At 37.6% G+C, this 19,540-nt stretch overlaps 1 protein-coding gene across 1 annotated transcript; it reads left to right on the forward strand.

Annotated features, from left to right (window-relative positions):
- Positions 1–5,172: 5,172 nt before the first annotated feature.
- gpr37b (G protein-coupled receptor 37b) lies at positions 5,173–17,827 on the forward strand. Its single transcript, XM_079868132.1, has 2 exons — positions 5,173–6,760; positions 15,284–17,827. The coding sequence occupies exons 1-2, from the start codon at positions 5,771–5,773 to the stop codon at positions 16,091–16,093; spliced, it is 1,800 nt and encodes a 599-aa protein (XP_079724258.1). The 5' UTR covers positions 5,173–5,770; the 3' UTR covers positions 16,094–17,827.
- The last annotated feature ends 1,713 nt before the right edge of the window (positions 17,828–19,540 follow it).

The following is a 19,540-nucleotide window of genomic DNA, read 5'->3' on the forward strand; positions in this document are numbered from 1 at the left end:
GTTTTTTGATTTATATATATATATATATATATATATATATATATATATATACACACACACACACACCCCCCCCCCCCCCCCCCCAATGTCCATAATTCTCACTCCAAGCTAAACTCAAAAGTTGGCATCCCTGGTAATACGTGAAATTCTGTAAATTATAAAATTAAATTTACAGAATTTCACTTGGGCCAATTGAAAAATTTAGATGTTATCGGTCACTTGAAATTTTTGATTTGGGAGGGTTAGAAATTTTTTACAGTGTATTTATGTATTTGACTATCCATTTAGTTGTGAGTGCAAATAGACTCCGCCCACACCCTCTTCTGATTGGTTGTGATTTGTTTGATGGATTTTGTTGGTCAGGTGAGGACATGGTGTAAGATATCTATATAATGCATTCTATTATATAAAGATGCATTTTCAATGTCACGAGTTTACTAGTAAGAGGTCAATGCATGATGTACAACTACCACAAAAGTAATAGAGAGGTGTGCTATTAGATCTTTTTTTAATCCGACAGACAATTATAGCCTGTTGGATTCCTTAGACTTCCATTTAGAGGAGGAACTCGAGCCATTTCTAGAGATCAGAATAGCAAAGACTGACTTAGCTCATAAGCAACTACCTAGCAACCACTTAAAGACATGCTAAAACACATTATAAACTGTTTATAGCAATGCCTTAGAAAACATTTTATTGTTATTTTAATTGGTGCTTCAACATTGCATTACTGTTTTGTAATATTGTTTTGCTCTTTTTTGCAGATGAGCAGTTGAATGGCACAGAATTATCATTTATAAAAACAAAAATCTCATTGGACAAATTCCGAACAGGCTCTGAGATGTATTTTCCGAGTCATCCAGAGCAATCCGAGAGCCATTACTGACAATCCACTCACCACTAACTGTGTCATCACGCCACTTCTCTAACAGATACGATGCTTCTGTCCTATTGTGTAGGGAGTTGAATGGCTTTTACTCAGACGTCTACGGACCCAGTATGAGTGGTCATGTGACATTCAAGGTTTAAGATATTGTCCTGTCTTTCTCTGTGATGTGTGAGCTTATGAGTGTTTCATCACCTTCAGTCTTTTTAAATATGTAAAACAGAAGCCTGGACATTTTGCTAAACTTTAGGGCTAAGTCCTACAGGTTTGGAACGACATGAGGGCGAGTAAATGATCAAAGATCTTCATTTTACACTGTAAAAATGAATACGCTATATCTAATCAATAAACTTGTGGCAACAGATTACAAGCAATATTATTAATTAAATTTAACAAATTAGAATTGAGTAATAATTAATCAAATTAATTCCTTAAAAGTTAACCATTTAAAATGAGTAAAATTTACAACCATTTTTTTTAAACAAATGTTTTTTTATTGGCAACATTGAAGACACCTGATGTTAACAAGCAGAATCACTGAAGGAGAAAACCGTAACCGTAGTAAGTCACAATTATGGTGATCAGTGTTTGTTTTAGTTGGGCTCTTGACCCTTAAATCATTGACTTTAGACTTTGTTTGGCTGCTGAGTTACCTGAGTTATAACAGCCAGATGAACAACGAGAAAAGGTGATCTAATGGTGTTGGTTGTGTTTTAACATAATCATTATTTCACAATCATTTGTCCTGAATCTCTGAACTCATATAGATCCCAATTTACTTGGGAACCTAATTTACAAATTTAGGTTTTTAATTATAGCAGCACTGTTCTTGCACAGCATAATATTTTGAAGTTTTACAATGTAATCCAAAGATTTCTTAAACGTGTCATATACAAAAAAGATTTTTTTTGTTTCAATTTAGTTTTTAGACACACACATCAAGAATCAGCCTGTGAATCTCAACAATTTTGACAATTATAAAGCATGTTGCAGTGCATTCTGGGTGCCACCAATCAAAACTCATTCATGGCTCCCATCATGCATTGCTGCATGAATAAATAATGAGCTTATGATCAGAGGTGATCTGTTTGTCACCATTGCTGAGATTCATACGCAAATTCTTGATGTCTGTGTGTGCCTACATTAAAACTTCTGAAGTTTTTTTATTTAATTGATTTGATCATATGGATTTCATTGAAAAGGACAAAAAATAAAGTAAATGATTTAAGGGTCAAGAGCCCAACTAAAACAAACACTGATCACCATAATGATGACTTATTACGGTTACGGTTTTCTCCTTCAGTGATTCTGCTTGTTAACATCAGGTGTCTTCAATGTTGGCAAAAAAAAAATTGTTTAAATTGTGCAAATTGTTTAAAAAAACTGTTGTAAATTTTACTCATTTTAAATGGTTAACTTTTAAGGAATTAATTTGATTATTTATTACTCAATTCTAATTTGTTAAATTTAATTATAATTAATAATTTTGCTTGTAATCTGTTGCCACAATTTTATTGATTAGATATAGCATATTCATTTTTACAGTGTAGAGTAAATGCACTCCGACTCATTGATTGATTGATTGATTGCCTGATAAATGCAGACTCGTATCTGTGATATTGTGAATCTAGCAGTGAGGTATTGCTGATGCGTGTTCAGAGATATTCGAGTCATTCATCATCTCGCTCATGTGGACAGCAGGTGATTGATCACAGAAATATACACTGTCTCTGGATGATTCCAGCTTCATTCTCTTCAGAAACCATTATTCTGGATTTAGATTTGCATCGAATTAGACATGCAGTAATACACCTGTCTTCCATAAGTGTGATTTAGGGTGAATATGTGTTTGTCTGTCTTTCGAGGGTGAATATGTGTTTGTCTGTCTGTCAGTATTATGTTTGTGCAGTATTGCTTTAGACCGCCAGGTGGCGCTTTAGATTGCTGTAATATCTGTTCCACTTAAATGACCAATCCAGTTGCTTAGTGATGCAAACAGCTGATGCTTTTTGAGCCTGTCATGTATTCATATTTGCATAGTTAAATCATCTCTAAACAAAAGGCATATGCAGTATATGAAAGTCTTTTTGTCTTGTTTTCTCATAAAGGTAATCCCAAATCAAAATTCCATGACACATAGAAGCTTATTTCAGAAGATATATCTCGAATGTTAGTGTATTATGGGCTTTTGTTTTCATCTAAATGTGATGAAAAAATGCATGCTTAGAAGAATATGAAAAATGTTGCTTTTTGGTGGTCAAACATGTTTATATTCAAGATATGTTCTTTTGCAATGCAGTTTTGCTTCTCATGAAACTATCTTTTTTTTAAGGTTGTTTTGTTCTCGTCTTTCTGGAAATCAGGACACATGTAGGCCCTAGTGATTAAGAAAATAAATTATTTTTGAAAAAGCTATTTGAAGAAGGCATAACAACAAAGAAATCATGGAAAAATTGGTTTTAATTTATCATTTAATTGAGTATACAAATATATGCTCTAAAAAATCCCATGTTTGGGTCAAATATAGACAAACCCAACAGTTGGGTTAAAAAAAATTATTAAAAATTCAACCCAACAGTTGGGTTTGTCTATATTTGACCCAAACATGCAGGTTGAAATAACCCAGCATTTTTAGAGTGTATGGAACTAAAAAGAAACTCAATTCCCTAATGAAATAATCCCGAACGTCTGGCTCATCATGTTGCTCCAATCATTCCATTCATTCCACACGCAAAAACATTTCAGTCAGCTTTCAGTTCTTGTCAAGTCCAGTATCTGACCTTGCGGCTCACGCTGTTATTTGGCGTTTTTAACCCCATGTTTCGACTTGGCAACGGAGTATCACTGCTAGCAAAGCCTGTGCCAACTCCAGTAGCTTGTGTTCTGCACCAGGCCTCGCTGTTTTACACCTCAGTTTTCTGCCAAGATCTCGATGACCAGCAAGACTTAGAGGTGAAACTTTGGACCCAGTCGAACAAAGAAACTAAAGCATGCCTGAGCTTAAATAGGGAGTGTATCCACATGATGTTTTGCAAGGCAATGAAAGGCTCTTGGCTGTTGGTAAATGTTCGCCTCTGAGCCCAAATTTCTGTCCAGCAGGAAACAAACCTGAAGCAAGTCGGTTCTTGCCCTTCCGCTCTGTTATTGTGAAATTGCCACCGGCTGAGAAAACCTGTTCGACATACCAATGCACCGAAGAGCTTTCAGAAGAGAGAGAAACTTGCTATTGATATTGCTGTGACCCCAAAAAGTATTCAGTATGCAATTTTATTGCACTTGCATGACAGCAAGTGTCTCCTGCATGTGGGTTAAAGTGATCAAATACATCCGAGGGCCTCGATATTCAAAAGATGGATTCGAATGTTGTTGTTTGTATTTATATTAATATATTTAACTTATAAATCAACTTACACTTTATTTTAAGGTGTCCTTGTTACAGTGTGATTATACATTTAAGTACTGAGTTATATTAAAGGGATCGTTCACCCAAAAATGTAAATTACCCCATGATTTACTCGCCCTCAAGCCTTCCTAGGTGTTTATGACTTTATACCTTTTTAATATGGATATTTTTCTCACAAAAACGCATTGTTGTGCTTTAGAAGGCCTTTGTTAACCCGCCGAAGCCGTGTGGATTACTTTTATTAAGGATGGGTGTACTTTTTTGGCCTTCAAAATCCTATCCTCCATTCACTGCCATTATAAAGCTTGGAAGAGCCAGGACGTGTTTTAATATGATTGTATTCGTCTTAAAGAACAATGTCATATACACCTAGGATGGCTTGAGGGCGAGTAAATCATGAGGTAATTTTCATTTTTGGGTGAACTATCCCTTTAATTAACAACATGTACTTACTATAGGGTCATGATTAGATTTGGTTTAGGGTTAGTTGCTTGTAATTATGCATAATTTATAGTAATTACTATAGAAACACATGTAACCTAACCTGTAAAAAAGACTTTTTTCTGTTTAATGTAGGCTATAATCTTTACCTTTTGTGTATGTTCAGTGCATATGTAGACAAAAAAAAAAAAACAATGTCTTGTTTCGCTAATATACCAACAACATATTATATTGATATTAATATTCAAGTATTTTGCATGTACTATGCACGTGTTGAATATTAAAAAGACAAGGGATAGGCTTCACTAGGCTATATATCACGATTATTTATTTTATGAAAAACTGTTGACGTTTCACTTTCACTGTGTTACTGTGGCACAACGTTGTAGTTTAACTCGTATAAGCCCGTGTTGCACTCTAGACTGATGGGATTAAGATTCTGTTGACATGCGTAATTACGCATGGTAATGAGTGTAGTGCGCACGGGCGGGGCGGGGTCGATCCAGCTGCGGTGGTCCACGGGGCTGATGCTGATGGATCCGGCTTGACAGAACAAGGTTATCCACCAGGAGAGAGAGAGAGCCCGTCCATTTTCTTCATCAGCTTCTCCTCACTCGCTGCAAAGCAACTCCCCGCACGCTCGCGCCACGGAGCGCGTCCCTGGGACTCCGCTTCTCCGCGCACGGCAGACTCCAGGTTGCCGCGCCCAACAGATCCCGGGATGCGACCGATTCCTGCAGCTGACTGGGATGCAATGCGCCTCAGAAGCTGAAATAATGTCATTTGAACGGAATAACGCCTCGCTGTCACTTTGCTAAGACGAGGAACGCGACGGGAGAATCTCGAGGAGCAGGTTTTCATTTGCCGCACATAACCGGAAAAGTCATTTGCATGGATCTAATTAGCCTTTTCCCGATCATTCACGTGTGAACTTTTTCCTCGGACCATGTGAATCTGGGAGAAAAAAAGATTGTGTTTTATATGCAATGCATCACATTAGAGTGTTTTTCTAACATCTTCAGCACACTGACTCGTTGAAGATGCAGATGCTGCTTTTAAGAACGATCTTTGTCATTGCAGGATGTCCACATGTTTTGTTGCATGGAGAAACGCGCAATGCACACACCAAAGAAACAGGCAGGGTTACTCTTAGGAGCCTTCATGATCCGAAAGCCAGTGGCACACTCCCTGCGAGGCATCGAGCCGCAGGTACACCTGCCTTTGACATCAAACACACTTCAAGAGACAACAGGAGCTGGTCCTCGCATCTCTGGAGTGCAGGTAAACCTGTTTACCTAAAAAATCTCATGTCGGCCACAGATAGTGGTGCAAACCTACATAAGCCCTTGCGGCGACATAAAAGGAAAAAGTTGAATGGTGAGATGCCTGCTACCATGGGAACAGCAGATGGACACAATAACTCTAAGCCATATTCAATGAGCAAGAGAGGGGACCGCGAGAGAAACCACAGACGCAAAAGAGGCACAAAGGAACACCACAAGAAAACGTTTAAGAGGGGCCCGAATAAAAGCACTGCCTCATTGACACCAGTGGAAAGTTATTATAACGCCCTGACGTCCTCTTTAACCCTGTGGGAACCGATGCCCAAGCCTCTAGCTCTCACCTCCACAGATTTCCCATTTGATCTCACCAGATATACCGAATTCCACACCAAACAGTTCGACGACCCATGGGACGCCACGCCAATGACCCCTCCGTACGCCGAGGACGAGGAGAGCGAATTCTTCCCCAATCCTTTCTACCCCGTCACTAGCGAGACATACGGGGCATATGCCATCACTATCGTTTCACTCCTTATCTTTGCTGTTGGAGTAACGGGGAATGTAGCAATAATGTGTGTCGTGTGCCATAACTACTACATGAGGAGTATCTCAAATGCTCTTCTGGCTAACCTGGCCATCTGGGACTTTGCACTGCTCTTGTTTTGCCTGCCTCTCGTGGTGTTTCACCAACTCACAAAGACCTGGCTGTTGGGCCAGTTCACCTGTAAAGTCATACCATATATTGAGGTAATGCATTCTGTGTTCATTCATATTTTGTGTGCATAATGTGGCAAAGGCAAGCATAACACTTGCTCATACCTAGAGTAGACCCTTTACATTTTCACACTTTTCACCCAAACTTTGTCATTTAATTACCCTCATGTTGTTCCAAACTTACATTTATTTCTCCTTTGGGATACAGGAGGATATATATATATATATATATATATATATATATATATATAAAATAGGCCTAAATGTAAGATTTATCCATTCGAATTGCATATAATACTTCCATCCATTTGGATGATAAACAAACTAGTAAACTTAATGTGATGCATATTTCTCAGGCATACATAAACGAAACATGTCTGCCCTCGAAAAACCATGGTATAGTTTATCAGCACCTATTTGCATCTATTTGATTTTATTTGAATCGTATTTTCAAGATGCACTCCTTCAAATGACTGAGAATCAGCATAAATCTGTTCACGTTTACTCAGTTGTAGGTCATGCACAAATCCGTTTGAGAATGTTAGGTTTGCTTTTTTTTGTTTTGCACAGAAGGGTGAGGTATTGAAATTGTGGGTAATCCCATCTCGTGTGGAGAGACGTCATGTAAAGGAGCATCCACCCTGCCCTCGGGACACCTGCACTGACCTCCGTCACACACACTGTACAGCGCAAACACAACCTGAAATCTGCAGACGCCCCGCTGTGCTCCTCTTCTGCTCACCACACCCAGTTTCAGCTCAGCTCACTGTACGATACACAAACCTCACGCTTCTTTAGTGTCAAATCACTGGACCAAAAAATATCCAGATCATATTTCACACCAAAATCAAATAGAAATTGCATGCATAATGTAAAATGATTGAAGCCTTTATCATTGCAAAAAAAAATCCTGAAAAATTAGGTATAAATATTTAATTTTTTACTTCTCCAAATTGGGGTTACAGATATATATATAAAAATAAAATAAAAAAATAATAATAATAATAATAATAATAAAAAAAAAAAAATATATATATATATATATATATATATATACAAAAAAAAAATCCTCCAAATCACTTTTCTTATGAATAGTTGCAGATATTTTTTTTTTTTTTTATTCAAGTTTGAATTAATGTTGAGGTATTTTTTTATTCACATTATTCTTATTGATTTTAATTAGATATATTTTTTTTTTTTTTTTGTAATACAGGTGTTTGCACACTAATACAATTTTTTAAAATTAAAATTTGCATTAATTTAATGCACATTGCAGTAATAAGAACAAGGGTTGTTGTTTTTTTTTCACTTTATGATAATCAAGTTTATTTATATAGCGCTTAATCAGATTTGAGAAGTAAAATGACATGAAAACAAAACCAGAACTCAAATCATCTTAATGTTCCTCAAAACAGGCTTCATTTTCTTTAATCAAAATATGTCTTGTTTCTTTCTTTTGAATTTAGGGATGAAATATGACGTTCTTGATGGTTTAACGTGATCAGACGACTCGTGAACGAAAAACAAATGAAATCGTAATGCTCAATATGGCATCAATGGAGGCATCAGTTTACAAGACAACGATGTACTAAAAACTGAAACGTTTTTCCGTTGCATTTTATCGTGTACAGAACAATCCCCGTTCACACGGATTCGCGAAAACGACTAAAAATTCTGTATTATGCAATCCAGGCCAGTAGATGGCGATGTCACTTTTTAATGACGCATACATGCGCATGACGTCACTGTTTTTGTAGTTTACGCAGAGATGATAACAGTACTGTTTACAAAAACTTGCACTTTAAAACCTGTTTGCGTTTTCAGATTTCCCAAAATAAATATATTGAATACATTGCTGGCCGTATCAAAGCTTTCGGCCTTTCTCCGTTCAAGCTGTACTTGTATACGCAGAAAAGATCTGCTAAGGGGCGAACCAAGATGGCCACCGACTTGCCTTGAAGACACTTTTGTGAGATTCACTCATCCGTTTGCCGTAGAGAGTGAGACTGTGTGAGGTGCTATTGTGAATGTGAAGGCAGTGAGGGGGATGTTGAGATGTGTGTGTGTGTTTTGGAGGGAGAGCGGTGCGAATGCGGTGTCCTGGTGGCACACACTGCACTCCTGCTGTGATTGTATGGGACAGGCAGTGAGGGCCTGGAGGCTCGGCCTGACAATGGTGAAGCTGAATGAAAACAAGACTCTGTGTGTGTGTGTGTGTGTGCTTGTGCAGCGCAGCTACTGTATGAATGCGTTCAGGCTAAGTGGTGAGTAAAGTCAGTCTTAAGGGCAGATTGTGAGCGAGTGCTCCACTGGGAGAAAACGCCTCCGGCAACATTACTCAGACCAATGTAACACACACACACACACACGCACGCAAGCATTCATGCAAGCTTAAAGGGGCTGTCTGTAAGAATAACAGCTAGTGGTCGAAATAGGTACTGCAGTTCAAATTTAAAATATGGGAGTCATTGTTCCCCGCCTCCTCAGACTCGACGCTCACGCGGGTCACCAGTTTGAGGAAACGCAACAGAAACGAGCGCAATTGACAATGAAAGCCGAGGAGTCTTACACACTATTCTCTCGTTCATAGAGATTTTTAGATGAATACCGAGACTTTTTAGGTTGGGTAGAATCTGCAGTCTCTGACCCAGTTTATTTGCTGGCTGCAATATGATGTTTACTCCCAACTGGCATCCCGGGGTGCCTATTATATATTATAGTAGATAATCGTCGATATAAGACGGATAGTTCCAGTCCTTGATTCTGATTGGTTGAGCCGCGTTCGAAGCCGCTGTAAATGACTCAACAAACACACACCTGTGACCGCATTACATTAGTTACTACGCAACCACCGTTTGTGATTCTGTGTTGCTGCATGTGTTGCTTAGCAACCTCTTTGGAACTACATTGCTTGGTGGAGGAATAGATGTGTTATAACGTTATATTTTTTGTTGCTGGTGTTTATGAATAAAATAAATATTAACATGAATATTTTTATGGAGTAACCATTTTATAAAAGCAATAAGCCCCTTGAAGCCGTGTTTTACAGTGGATTTAGAACAGCTAAGTGCTCCGCTCCGCGTTGTGCCGAACAACGCCCCTTAGCTGTTCTAAATCCTATGGAAGCTTGTTTCCGCCACTGAATAATAAATAAATAATAATAATTGCGACTTTTTATCTCACAATTCTGACTTTTTTTCTCACAATTGCGAGATATGAAGTCAGAATTGTGAGAAATAAAGTCGCAATTCTGAGAAATAAAGTCAGAATTGCGAGATATAAAGTCAGAATTGCGTGAAATAAAGTTGCAATTGCGTGTTATAAAGTCAGAATTGCGAGATGTAAAGTCACAATTCTGAGAAATAAAGTCGCAATTGCGAGATATAAAGTCGCACTTCTGAGAAATAAAGTCACAATTGCAAGATATAAAGTCACAATTGCGAGATATAAAGTCAGAATTGCGTGTTATAAAGTCGCAATTGCGAGAAAAAAGTCAGAATTCTGACTTTATAACACGCAATTGCAACTTTATTTCACGCAATTCTGACTTTATCTCGCAATTCTGACTTTATAACACGCAATTCTGACTTTATAACACATAATTGCGACTTTATTTCATGCAATTCTGACTTTATATCTCGCAATTGCGACTTTATTTCATGCAATTCTGACTTTATATCTCGCAATTCTGACTTTATAACACGCAATTCTGACTTTATAACACATAATTGCGACTTTATTTCATGCAATTCTGACTTTATAACACGCAATTGCGACTTTATTTCATGCAATTCTGACTTTATATCTCGCAATTCTGACTTTATAACACGCAATTGCGACTTTATTTCACGCAATTCTGACTTTATATCTCGCAATTCTGAGATAAAAAGTCGCAATTATCTTTTCAAATGTTTTATTTTGTGGCGGAAACAAGCTTCCATAAAATCCACTGTAAAACACGGCTTATTGCTTAATTATATACTACTATAGACCTCATGCGCCAGAGAAAAGAGGGCGCCGCCATCTTTAGAATATTGTCTTTTAACTTCCGTTTTTGCGGTCGCTCTGTATATTTTTATGGCATTGCTGTCCAGGAGTAATTAGCTTTTGAAGTGGATTTACTTAATGTAAAGTTAACGAAAGTTATCATGAGGATTGTAATGTTTAAAGCAGATGTCTTAACAAATGTCAGTCAACCGGGAAGATTTTAAAACGAGCCGTTCATTAATAAACACGCAAAATCGCTGTGAAAATACAGACCGGAAGTCAAAAGACAACGAGCGCAGCGCTGAAAAGGGGCGGGGCTACATAAGCTCTATACTATTGGGTGAACTGCCAGTGGGCGGAGTCACACAGACCAAAACAAAAACAGACATTCCGACACCGAAAGCACATTTCAAAGTAAAATAACAGGCTGTAGTGTTTTTCAGAGAAACAAGCATGTTTCCTAAATATCTGCAAACATATTCTGGTATGTTTATGCTTTAGTAGAGTGAATAAGTTACATACAGCACCTTTAAGAAAACACATGGTGTGTGATAGTTCATGTGAGCTGGAAGTCTGCATCCCCTCACCTGTCGTCTCCCGCAGAGTGTTTTCAGGTGTGTAATGTGGAGTTCAGGAAGTTCAGCGAATGCCGATGGAACTTGTCTGATCATTGAGCTTGTTTTATCAGAGGTATCTGACATTTCTTCCTAGGAAAGGTCGAGGAAATGCGTGCCGGTGCAGTGTTGTGTTTTGACTGGCCTTTAGCTTTTTGGAGATTGCATCAGTCACAACATTTGCAGGAAGGCCTCGTCTCATCTGAGCAAACATGCGGTCGAGACAGTTCAGCTTTCTAGCGCAGTGTTAAAAATCACACTGAACACTTTAGCAACTGCATGATGATGATGATGATGATGATGATGATGATGAAGACGAGCAAACACCACTTACATTTCCCCAGATTTGATTTTGGAGATATTTTATTTTATTGTATTACTTTATTTTTTTTTATTTATTTTTTTATTTCCCATCAATTCTCCAAACCATTGTTCTTATGAAGGGTTGTAGGCATTTCATTTTATTCATGTATTAATTAATTAATTAATTTATTTATTTATTTATTTTCTTTTATTTCCTCCAAATCACTTTTCCTATGAAGGGTTGCAGATTTTTATTTAATTTTATTATTTTATTTGTTTTATTTCTCCAAATCGCTTTTCCTATGAAAGGTTCCAGATAATTCTTTTTTTTTTTTTTTTTTCTATTCTATTTGTCCAAATAGCTTTTCCGCAGGTATTTTATTATTTTATTTAATTTTATTTATCCATCTGTTTATTCTCCAAACCTCTTGTCCTACACAGGGTTGTAGGTCATTTAATTTTATTTCAGTTTATTTTATTGTTTGGCTTGTTTTACTGGGTTTTTGTTGGCTTTCAATTTTATTAGTAACCCACTTTGTGTTTGTGTTTTTGATCCAGGCTGTTGACTTCCATTCTAATGGCCTGAATTTATGTAGCTGAATATATCATATATAACACTATTACCGTAATAGCTTTTGTTTCTAGCTCGCTTATGCTTCAGTGCTGTCTCATTTGTCAATATGTAAGAATTATTGCCCTCGCTGCTGGCAGTGGCCCAGAAATGGCCTCCAGTCTGAGAGTAGCCGTTAAACCAGATTAATAACCAGCACCTCCATTCTTCTAGAAAGCCTCTTAATCAGAGAATAAATGAGGCGTTAGTAAAGCCCATCTCTGCCAACACCATCATCTCCTGCTGCTCGGAAACCTGTAAGCTAGAAGACGCCTGCGAATGTCAGGTCAGGGTCGAGATCGGGACTGTTTGCCGGAGCGTGAGGTGTGTGTGATTTACTTCAGTTCAAGTCACATGACCATCACATGTGTGTCAAATCATGATGAAATTAATCAAACATATGAATTATAGCCACTTTTTAATGCTCTTGCAAGCTTTGCGACATAAATAGAGTTCGATGTCATAGGAAGCGCATGGGCAGATGAACAATAAAATTTAATTAAATAAAAGTAGCTACAAACCTACATAGGACAAGCGGTTTGGAGAATAAAAAGATGGATAAAATAAAATATAATAAAATATCTGCAAACCTTCATAGGAAAAGTGATTTGGAGAAATAGAATAAAATAAAATAGAATATCTGCAACCCTTCAAAGGAAAAGCAATTTGGAGAAAACATAATACAAAAGTAAATTAATTAATTAATTAATTAATTAATTGCATAAAATAAAATATCTACAACCCTTCATGGGAAAAGTGATTTGGAGAAAATAAAATAAAAATATATATTAATTAATTCGTAAATAAATAAATAAAATATAATATCTGCAACCCTTCAAAGGAAAAGCGATTTTGGAGAAAATAAAATACAAAAATAAATTAATTAATAAAGTAATTAATTGAATAAAATATCTACAAACCTTCATAGGAAAATGATTTGGAGAAAATAAAATAAAAAAAATGTATTAATTCATAAAAAAATGATCAAATAAAATATCTGCAACCCTTCATAGGAAAAGTGATTTGGAGAAATAAAATGAAAAAAAAAAATTATAAAAAAAAATAAAAAAAATCTGCAACCCTCCAAAGGAAAAGGAGGGTTTTATTTTATTCTTAATTTTAATTTTTTTATTTTTTCATTCGGGAAGCATCACTTTCTGGCCTGCTGTTGAGAATAAGCTCATCCTTGATTTAACCGAAGATCATTCAATGCGCTGAGATCTAATGGTGCAGGATGGATGTGTTTCACACCTATGGAAGTAATGCAGAACCATTACAGCATCTTAATGGACACAATGGTCCATAATGGATTCCGAACAGTGTGCTTTTTGTCAAAATGATGAAGCATCTAACCAATGTGCTTTAGGAGATGAAAAAGGCGGGCTGGTTTTCATCACGAGCGCGTTCCGCTAATTGTCTCCTCCTTGATGCTGATGTGCCTGATTGCTCTGTAATTATGATAATGAAGACAAACACTTAGTTGCCTCTTTCATTTGGGTTTGTATGATCCGCTGGGATGCAGCTGCGAGAACGTGGCCAAGAATCTCTCCGGTCGTCTCCTATTCATTGCTGTTGTTTCTTTTGTGTCGCCTCTGTAAATACTCTTTCATATCATCCAATTTATTGTGGCAATATTCACGGCGAATGTCCCGTTTGACAGTGGGAAGTGTGCGTTCAGAGGGTTTTAGGGCCCTTCTCCGTGCCGTGTGAATGAATTGCGGGGCCGCGGGAGGCTTGTCTGTCACGATAACACAGCAAATGAAGTCTGGAAATGTGAGAGCTGTTAGTTTCTCGTTTGGCAATCCAGCTGTTATGTGCCGAACGATTAATAAGGAGAGTGTTTCCAGGACTGGGTTCAGAGAGTTGCCAGACGATATTCAGACTTCCTTTTCAAGCGGTTTGTTTACGCCGCTGGCCTGACGCACCTACTGACGGATAATGTAGAGTCACACAAACAGGGCTGTCGTGATAGCAACATTTGAACAGTTGATGTACCAGTCAGATTTCATGGATCTTTGCAGAAAAGCAAAAATGAATTAATACATTCTTTTAAAAAAAAATTATGTAAATGTAATCAATCAGTCACATTTTATTGCATGTTAATTAAATTGAAACCATGTTAATATTAATCCATTTAACTCTTTTATATATTAATTTATTTAGTTAAAAGAAACTTTAGTTTTTTTTCAGAATTTTTTATTTAATTGTTTTTGTTTAAATGCATAAGTAAAAATTTTAAGTATTAGTAAATTAATTATTAGTACCTTCATATATAGATACGTTTAAACAAAGAATTATATTCCATAATTTAAAGTATAAATAAATAAATGTAACCAAATTAAATTGAAACAATTTGTTTATATATATAATATATATATATATATGTACAGACACACACACACACACACACGTGTATTAAATTCATATATAAATGAGTTAAATAAATTTTTAAAATGACATCAAGCATTTTTATATTTTGACTTTTTAATTCATTTTGTATTTAAATTTAATAAATTAGATGAAAATGAAATTTAAAAAGTCAAGACATATATTATTTTTACAGAATTTTTAATTAAAATATTTATTTACATTTGTAAATATATTAAAGGGATTATTATCAAAAACCCTGAAGTTGTTTTCCAAACCTGTATGAATTTCTTTCTTCTTTTTGAAGAATGTTGATAATCAAATAGTTGATGGACCCCATTGACTTCCATGAATCAGTGATGCCCCACAACTATTTGATTCAAAATATATTTTAATTAATTCATTTTAATGAATTAATTGATATATTATCAACCAGAACACTTGATGAGTTGATCACATGTATGAGTTTCTTTCTTCTGTTGAACACAAAAGAAGATATTATAATGTTGGTAATCAAACAGTTGATGGACCCTATTGACTTCCATGAATCAAACTGTTTGATTACCAACATTCTTCAAAATATCTTTTAATTAATGCATGTTAATGAATTCATTTATATATTATCCACCAGCCCACTGAATGAGCAAACTGTATTTGTGTTCTTGTGTTTCCCAGGTGGCGTCTCTCGGCGTGACCACCTTCACGCTCTGCGCTCTGTGCATCGACCGCTTCCGCGCCGCAACCAACGTCCAGATGTACTACGAGATGATCGAGAACTGCACCTCGACTGCCGCCAAACTAGCCGTCATCTGGATCGGCGCGTTACTCCTCGCCCTCCCCGAGCTCCTGATCCGCCAGCTAGTGTCGGAAAACGGCGACGGCACGTTAGCGTCGGAGCGTTGCCTCATCCGCATCTCGACTTCCCTCCCTGATACGCTATACGTGCTCGGCTTGACGTACGAAGGCGCGCGTTTGTGGTGGTGTTTCGGCTGCTACTTCTGCCTGCCGACGCTCTTCACCATCGGGAGTTCGGTTGCGACGGCCCGACGGATCCGACGTGCCGAGCGCGGCTGCGCAAGAGGCAACAAGAAGCAAATCCGATTGGAGAGCCAAATGAACTGCACCGTGGTGGCGCTAGCCATCGTGTACGGGGCGTGTGTGGTGCCGGAGAACGTGTGCAACATGGTTTCGGCGTACATGGCGGCCGGGGTCCCGCAGAGCACCATGGCTCTGTTGCACTTGCTCAGTCAGTTGTTGCTGTTCTTACGGGCCGCTGTGACGCCGGTTCTGTTGCTCTGCTTGTGCCGACCCTTCGGACGGGCGTTCCTCGAGTGTTGCTGTTTCTGCTGTGGGATCTCGACACACTCCTCGGCCACCGCGAGCGACGACAACGAGCACGAGTGCACGACTGAACTGGAGCTGTCGCCGTTCAGCACGATCCGCCGAGAGATGTCCAACTACACCGCGACTGGATCCCACTGTTGAGTCCAACACCCCGCTCAACACAAGCAGGGGCGCCGCTAGCAATGTTAGGCCCTGTGAAAGAATATAATAATTAGGGTTGCACGATTAATCGCAATTAATAAACCGATTTGGCTTCTCGTGATTTTGAAATCGCGAAGGCTGTGATTATTTGTTATGTGCAGCTTGTCAGTGACGTACGGCTCTGTAAACGCTGCTCACTCTGACAACACTGCGAGTTTGAGTCGCTTATAACATGCATTTGTAAAAGCAACACAAACATCTTTCCAAACATGAGAAGCATTTATGAACCTCGTGTCCAACAACAGACAACATTTAATAGCATGCTTTTACTCCAAACTCACTTCATAATGACAGTTGAGCTCCTCCTTCTGTGAGATGATGCCATGTTTAATCAATCAAAGCGTTTCAATCTTCTGTTTATTCTGGTACAGCGATGCAGGATTTCCTGGAATGATGTGTGTTATCGTACTTCTGCTGCGGGGCATATTTGGCGTGTGTGTGTGTGAGACGCCCTCTGGGTTTTACTACTGAGCATTTACTACTGATAACAGTTGCGCTACACTGACAAGCAACGCATAAAATAATCGCAGCCTTTGCCAAATCGCGTGCGGTTTAATTTCGATTAATCGTGCAGCCCTAGTAATAATAATTTATTACATTTATATAGCGCTTTTCTGGGTACTCACAGCGCTTTACTCCTCAAACACCACCAATGTGACGCACCACCTGGATGATGCAACGGCAGCCATTTTGCGCCAGAACGCCCACCACACACCAGCTTACTGACAGTGATGAAGCCAACTCTAAGAAAAGCTGGGTTGTTTTAACCCAAATTTGGGTCAAATATGAACAAACCCAACTGTTGGGTTAAAAATGAAATTTAAAAATTTAACCCAACGACCATTGGTGTGTCCATATTTGACCCAAACAACCCAGCATTTTTTAGAGTGTATATATGGGGATGATTAGGAGGCCAAGATGGACAGAGGCCAATCAAAGGGTAAATTTGGCAAGGATGTCGGAGTTACAGCCTGGGATTTTTAATGACCACAGAGAGTCAGGACCTCGGTTTCACGTCTCATCCGAAAGGACGGTGCTCTTTGACAGTATTGTCCCCATCACTATACAGGGGTGTTATAATGAGCACCCCCTGCTGGCCTCACTAACACCCCTTCCAGCAACCCTGCTTTGCTTCAGTGGGCAGCCAGTCTTGGGCTACTGGGTGATATGGCTCCTGGACAATATGAGGTTCCTACACCGCACCCATACCATTAATAAAATCGATCTCTTTGGGGCTCCAAAAGTGTGTGGGCCCTTCGTCCTAACTTTCCCCCCCTTAGCGGCGCCCCTGACCACAAGCACATGCTCTTGTCTCACCCGTGTAAATACTGTGACCACGACCACATTGCTCTTTTAAAGAAAGTCATGTAGACTGAAAGTTATGTAAATTACTTTTTTTTTTTTTTGTATAATTGTCCTTAATATATATATATATATATATAATATATATATACACTGAACTAGTGACTGCTTTAATTTTGCAGTTTGTTTGCACTGCCAACCACTTTAGCTTTCTCTCTCCGCTCTGTTTTCCACACGTACACCGTGTCTACACTGGAAGCCGTCGACATTGAGTTGCACTAAAAGCGTCGATCACTAACCACAGACAGACCAATCACATGCACGCTTGAGGGTAGACGCAAAGTGACGTTAAATCAATCTATAGAATGTAAAATACTATTTTATTTTTAACAAAAATCCATTTATCCATTTATTATTTGAATTAGAATTTTTTAACATTTTAAAAAATATAAACAGTAAAATTTACATTTATTTCATTTAATTAGTTTTTCCTTTATTTTAATTTAGTAATTTTTTTTATTATTATAAAAAATCCTTTTTAGTGACTTTACCTTTATTATTTGCATTTCACGTTACTGCCAAAAGTTATTTAAATTTGTAATAAATTAAGGAAATGCATAGCCAAAAAAAACAAAACACATTTGATATTGTTAATAAAATATTTATAAGTGGAAAATACAGGGTTTCCACAACTTTTGATAAATGAATTACAATTATTTTACACTAATTTATAATTGTATCAATTTGAACAAAAATGCTACTTTTATTTTTGCCAACTTTACTTTACTTTATTTTATTTAGTTTTAATTACTTTTTTAAATATTTTTATTTTATTTTCATAAAAAAAATCCAATGGTAAAAACAAATAGATTATTTGTATTTCACAAAACTGCCAAAAGTTATTTAAATATGTGATGAATTAATGAAATTCATAGCAAAAAAAAAAAAAAAAAAAAGAAATTGAAATTGTTCATGTTCATGTTTTGACAAATACAATTATTTTACAGTAATTTACCATTTTAATAGAAACATTTTTCAAACAATTTAGAGTTGTGCATCACTATAAATAATTATATTCACTTATTGGAATTTCCATGACTTTTTAAGATTTGGCCTGAAAATCACAAATCTTTATAGATTTTCCATGAAATAAGGAAGCGCTCAGCTAAAGTTCAGAGAGTTCACTTGATTTAAAGGGATCTGTCTCGTTCTGACGTGTCGAGCGCGTCCGGTGTCGTCACGGTGTTCCTGTCGCACGGTGAGTTTCTGCATTTATTGAAAGTAACATTTCTCTAATGTTTGTAAATGGCTGTGTGTTGCGTGCCGTGACCTTTCTCTTGATGAAGGTGATTCTTGTGAATCGTTCTTGAAGTCTGTATAGAGCACATGTGTGGGTAACGATCTGTATGTGTCTTACACCTGTGAACACCCACACCATGCTCGTTCTAGTTAACGGTTTCTAAACGTTTTTATATAACCAAAACGAAATGTCTCTTTAATAAACAGAAAACGTTTGCTGGAAGAATGGCAAACCGATCAAATTAAAATGCCGGTGTGGTTGCGTGCATTTCTTTTGTAGCCTGTGCTCACTCTGAACTGGCTTTTGTGTTTGCAGGAAGATAACTCTGAATACAAACAGTGTCTTGCTTGACTAAAGTCTCCAACATGTTTCTCTAAGCAGTCACACTCGTTTTCCCGTGCATTATTCAAGGCCAGGCGCACACATCCGTCCCCTCATGTGTCTGAGGAATTGTTTATCCACATAAAAGCATTAGCTGTCAGGCTGCACATTGAACAGGCCCAGATGAGATCTTACTCAGAGCTGGTCTTTTGTATTTCAAATGTATCTGAGGTGTCAGAAACGGAGCAAGCTGCTATTTTTGGGACGTTTTGTGGGTAGATAGTGACAGACAGGAACGATTTACATATGAAAAATGTTTCACTAGAAATGCCACGCTTTGATTTTTTTTTTGAAAATGTTCACCTACTCATGTTATATCTCAATCGTGCCTGTTTCTGGAAAGCTTTGAACATTTGCACGTCTTGCTAAAATGGATGAATCTCACAAAAATCATGGGTCACAGT

The sequence above is a fragment of the Squalius cephalus genome (assembly GCF_949319135.1).
Source record: "Squalius cephalus genome assembly, chromosome: 4".
Lineage (NCBI taxonomy): Eukaryota > Metazoa > Chordata > Actinopteri > Cypriniformes > Leuciscidae > Squalius > Squalius cephalus.